This window comes from Myotis davidii, unplaced genomic scaffold, assembly GCF_000327345.1.
Source record: "Myotis davidii unplaced genomic scaffold, ASM32734v1 scaffold478, whole genome shotgun sequence".
NCBI classification, from domain to species: Eukaryota; Metazoa; Chordata; class Mammalia; order Chiroptera; family Vespertilionidae; genus Myotis; species Myotis davidii.
In genome coordinates, this window is record NW_006289570.1 from 3,823,062 (window position 1) to 3,828,326 (window position 5,265).

At 54.9% G+C, this 5,265-nt stretch overlaps 1 protein-coding gene across 1 annotated transcript in view; it reads right to left on the reverse strand.

Annotated features, from left to right (window-relative positions):
* Window positions 1–780: 780 nt before the first annotated feature.
* The window catches only part of NIPSNAP1 (nipsnap homolog 1 (C. elegans)), a gene marked incomplete at its 5' end in the record, with an annotated part of 19,184 nt that continues 14,699 nt past the window's right edge, over window positions 781–5,265 (reverse strand). The window contains 7 exons of the mRNA XM_015562832.1: window positions 781–947; window positions 1,032–1,126; window positions 1,471–1,502; window positions 1,776–1,839; window positions 2,197–2,472; window positions 2,730–2,775; window positions 2,955–3,082. Of these exons, the coding sequence (XP_015418318.1) occupies window positions 796–947; window positions 1,032–1,126; window positions 1,471–1,502; window positions 1,776–1,839; window positions 2,197–2,472; window positions 2,730–2,775; window positions 2,955–3,082 (793 nt within the window). The remainder of the gene's footprint in view (window positions 948–1,031; window positions 1,127–1,470; window positions 1,503–1,775; window positions 1,840–2,196; window positions 2,473–2,729; window positions 2,776–2,954; window positions 3,083–5,265) is intronic.

Below are 5,265 nucleotides of genomic sequence, written 5' to 3' on the forward strand. Positions count from 1 at the left end.
CAGAATTACCTGGAGAGATTTTTAAAAATACAGCTTTTCACCTAGCCGGTTTGGCTCAGTGGTTGATTGTTGAGCTATGAACCAAGAAGTCCTGGGCACATGCGTGGGTATTGGACTCGATCCCTAGTAGGGGGCATGCAAGTGGCAGCCTATCAATGATTCTCCCTCATCACTGATGTTATCTCTCTCTCCCTCTCCCTTCCTCTCTGAAATAAATAAAAATATATTTAAAAAACAACAACACTAGCCTAGTAAAAAGTGATTTCACAGATACGATTGCTTAGGACAATGCTAGGGAAAGCATTTATAGAAAAATACCAAGAAAGTAACTGTAGTAGTAGACTGGTAGGACAAAAGGGCTCCGTCCGTCAACACCTACTGATCCAGGTGGTCCTAGGAGGCCCAGCGAAGGGACAGAGAACTGGCTGGGAAATATTTGCTGCGTGCTTCCTCTGTGCCAGGACCTGGGTGTAGCCCTCTTTATAAACTGGCTCCTGATACCCTCCCTCGAGCGTCCGAGGCAGGCACCGTCACCATCGCCATTGTACCGTCGAGGAAACAGCCTCAGTGAGGTGGAGAGCTGCGCCCGAGGTCACAGGGCACACTGAACTCCACTCCTCAGAGGCAGGGACCTCCTGGTTGCTATGGCATCCCCTAGAGCACTCACGTAGGCCTGCCTGGACCACATGCAGTGAGCCACCAGGATGGAACCCCAATAACTCACTGTCTTCAAAGCAAGCTCCCCATCGCTGGAGGTAGTCAAGGGAGACTAGATTCCATCCTCAAATAGGGCTCCTAGCAGATGACCTCCAAGGGCCGTACTGCGCCCTCCAGCCCCCCTGCTCCCCGGAGAAGGGACTCACCTGTGTAGTAGACATTTTCGTCCCAACCCCTCTTCCTCCAAGCAGCATTTCTAGTCTCTTCCCGAGACTGCAGGTCTTTGTAGGCTGTGGGAAAGGCAATGCCTCATTCCTTGAGCACACAGGGCTGGCTCTCCCCGCACTGCCCCGGGGGGTCGGGGGAGAGCCTACCCCAGAGATGGTGCACCACGTAGAGCTCTCCTATCTGTGAGAAGAAGCCGCCCACCGCCTCCTGGTTCTCTTGTCGGTACTTGATGGCCCGAGCCCTGCATGGCAGAAGAGTGTTGGGGAGACGCCAGGGCCCGGACAGAGGGCCCCCTGAGGTGTCTCCAGGCTGCTTTCTCTGCTCCACCTCAAGGGAGAAGCCCGAGGCCCCCAGCTCTCAGATGGTCGGGGAATGGGGTGACGGAAGTGAGCTGCGGGTTGGGTGATCCCAGGGGAGTCTCTAGAAGATGCTCACCTCCTGGTTGCATCCTCCCACGGGATCCCCGAGGGGCAGAGGTTGCAGGGTTCCCTGCCATTTGGCCCCGGGAAAGGTGGTACCCTAGGGGCCTTGGCAGGGCAGCTGGGCAGGGTCTCCCCAACCCGAGCCCCCGGCACGGCCACTCACCAGTTGTTGCCCCACTCGATCATGGTTCCTGGCTGAGAGAGAACCAGAAGAAAATCGAATGAGCCCTCACCTCGGATTCCAGAGTCACAGCTGGGTGAAGGCCGGAAACTGCCAAGTCTCCCCAACTCCAGGAGTCCCTTGGCCTCAATCAGGGGCCCAGGTGCATACACACCTCTGTTCTGAGCCCAGAGGGAGGGAGAGGCCAGAAACCCAGCCTCCGTGCTGGGGCACCGGCCTCGGGGCGCCTACAGCTGCACTCTAGCAGGGGGAGCGGGGCAGGCAGGGGTCGGGCGGGAGGAAGGCACCTTGAGCTTGTATGTCCTCAGCTCATAGATGTTGGATCCAGGAAGAGAGAAAGGATGTGTTTTGCTTTATTTTTTTCAGTAAGCTACACTGAGCATAAAAAAGTACAATAGTTAACTTCTGAATTTTTAGTTCCCTCCTCTTGAATACATACTTACACATCTATTAGTAGAGGATATTTCTTGGATTTATCAAAATGAGGAGGCAAGATCATCTGATACCAAAATTCTAAACAAACAGAAAGATTAATTAGTGAATTAAGAACAATGATTAGCACATGATTTTGGTTCCTTATCTGTTAGTAATAAGTCATATCTAGAGTTTAACAATGTGTTAAAATAGAATAGGAAAAAGAAGTGAACTACTTGCATTCAGAATGCTTTTAAGAAATAAAATTATTCTCTGTCAGGTTAATGGTGGGGCGAGAGGTCCGGGTCAGGGGGCCCCTGGGACCCAGCCCTGCTTCTCCCCCTGTTGGCTAAGCATGTATGTAGGGGGGTGGCCTCCAGCCTGGTTCTCGGTAGCACCAGGACCCTTTGCCTTGGGGGTGGGGGGGGAAATGCCTGGGTGGGCGGCAGTGGTGCTGGAGATGGGGGCACCTCACCTGCCTGGTCCTGCTCCCCATACCACGTGTTCCAGTTGCCCACGAGCGAGCAGGGGTAGTCCTCATCCAGGTGCAGCTTGGGCAGCACGGCCTCCCTGTGGGAGGGGCACAGAGATGGGGGCGGGGGGCTCACACCAGCCACATCGCACCCTGAGGTAAGGGTTTCCACTCAGGCCCTCGGGGCCGGGTATCAGCCTCCCCATCTCTCAGTTGCAGACGCCGGACAAGACAGCCTTAGGACTTCCGGCTCCGAAATGCACATCCTTGGACTTCTGTAAGGAGCATGGGGCTGGGATAGGTCCCCACCCACCCCGACAGGCACGGGAACAGGCGGATGGAGGAAGATGCTCACGTCAGGCTGTTGTAGGCATCCAGACACTCAGGCTTCACATTGTGAACTGCAAGAGAGGACAGAGTGGGAGGTGAAGTAGGGGGTGTGTGTGTGTGTCCGCGGGGAGCTTGGGTGTAGGGAGCCCCCACAGGGCCAGGGCGCCCGGGACAGCTCAGGATCTCCCAACCCAGGCCTGTGTGGAGGGGAGGGCTGGCGGGCAGGCTGGCGGGCGCAGCAGCCACTCACACTGGATTTTGTAGAGGCTGCTGGTCTCCTTCTTGGACAGGAGGGTGGAGTGGGCGTCCTTCCGGGGATCCACCTTATGCACGAAGAGTGAGCGGAACCAGCTGCCTTCATTGTCCTTGGAATAGAAGCTGCGGGACAAAGGAGTTCAGAAGGACAGGCGGCCACGGGGAGCCTCCGCCTTTCCACAGGCTCAGGTGCCCCGCTCCCCGGGGCTGGTGACCCACATTCTGGGAACAGGGCCACGGAATCCCATGGCAGCTCCAGGATGTGACATGGAGCCAGCTGAGCAGACCTGGTCCCTTCTGCAGGGTTCCTGGCACCCGGTTTGCTTCCTGAGTCTTTGCTGAGCCTCAAGAGGCCCAAGGAGGCAGCCCCACCTCCCATCTCTCTCTCCAGCCTCCCTGCCTCCACTTCACCCCCTTCCAAGGGGTTCTCCACGGGAGGGGCCCCACAACTGCAGTCCCTTTCCCGGAGGCAAACCAAACCCAAACCCACGTACTGCACAGCCACAGTCCTAACAGCCGAGCCTAGTGTGTCAGCCTCCCCCCAGGTATATACCCCTCTCCAGGGATGCTCATCCCTGAACTCACCAGGCTCTTGCACCCTGTGCTTCCTTTGTAAGCTCTGTCCCCTCTGATGAGAACGCTGCACTCACCCTCCTTCCCCGTGCTCACACTACACCCGGCCTGCGCCCCTTCCCAGCCCCCACAAATGGATGGCCAGAGACCACTAAGCTTTGTCCCCAGGAGGTCCCAGTTGCTGGAAGCAACCAGCCTTGGAACACAATGACAGCTGAAGTCTCTGCCAGAGCCAGGAGAGTGAGCCTGGACTTAGCCTCTGGTAATCTGGGTGGGCTCTCCAGAGGAGGTGATCTGGCCAGTCTCCAAATCTCCAGGGTAAAAAGCACAGCAAGGCAAGATTCATTCATCCAGCCAACACTTAATTGACAAAGATCTGCCTTATGTACCTCCTTAGGGTGCTGTGAGAATGAATGAATGAATGAATGAATGAACGAACGAACAAATGAATACTGTGCCTTGTTCAGAGTATAGGGACCTGTTACCAGGTCCTGCCAGACCATAACTGCCTTCCCCACACAGTCCCAGCAGCTTCTGGCCAGGCCTGAAAAGCAAGTCTCCCACTGCATGATTTCGGGCAGTGGAAACCCCGTCAGCAAGTCCTCCCCTATTTCGAGCCTTTTCTGTGGCTAGAATAAATGTCTTGTGAATTCAAAGCATTACATTTCCCCCCAAAAAAATATGGAGCAGCCACTGGGGCAGATGGAATTAAAAAAGCATCTTAAGCCCTGGCCGGGTGGCTCGGAGGGGGTTTCGCTATGGATCACATTCCCTGAGGACGTCGGCTGTGCCAGGGGTCTGCGGCCGGCTTTTCAGTAGCTTGATCTGGCGGAAGCTGTGGAATGATGTCACAGTGTTGATATTCTTGGTGTCCCCGTTTTCCACACGGGAAAATAGAAGGTCAGGGAGTCGAAGGGGTGGTGGCAGGGAGAAGAGCAACTCCTCCAGTTTGTCAACCAAGACCTTTGCTCCAAAACTCATGGGCTCCAAGTCATTCATTAACACCAGCACTGACCAAGATAAACAGCCACGCGGCCAGCCCTGGAGAAGAGCCTGGGGAGTGGACGGCGGGTCCAGGAGCTCTCGTGGGCTCCCAGGTCTTCCCAGCACCCTCCCATCGCTCCTGCCTGCGGGCTCCCGTTTCCCTATGTGTCAGAGGAGCGCAGATCTCTCCCACAGGAAAACCCAGCAAGGGGCCTGGCCAGGACGCGAGGGCAACGTCTGACCCGGAACCCAGCATTCTCAGGCTCACATCTCCAAGTTCATTTTCTCAGCGAAATCACAACATTCTCTTGCCCTTGAACTCCTCTTTGACCTCTCTCACCTTTCTGTTTTTCTGAAGCTCCTTCTTACACATACCTTTTTAAAAATCTATATACCTCTATATATTTTATTAATTTCCGAGAGTAAGGGAGAGGAGGAGAGAGATAGAAACATCAATGATGAGAGAGCATTATTGATGGGCTGCCTTGCTGGAAGCTGGTCCACCCTTGCTGCTTGACACAGTCGCTGCAGGGAAGGAACATCTGCACAGCATATGTTTCAAGGGACCTGGCGCATATAGCATACTGTTCTTAATATGTTTGCTCCCCTTAGTGCTGTGTGTTTAAACCAAGGTCACCTCTCTGAGAAAGGTTGTTTCCCCAGGTAGGGATTTTTCCCTGAAGTCAGGGAGGGGATAAAACTCCTTAACTAAGTGCCAGGCGGGTAGTTAATCACTTTAACCACAAACA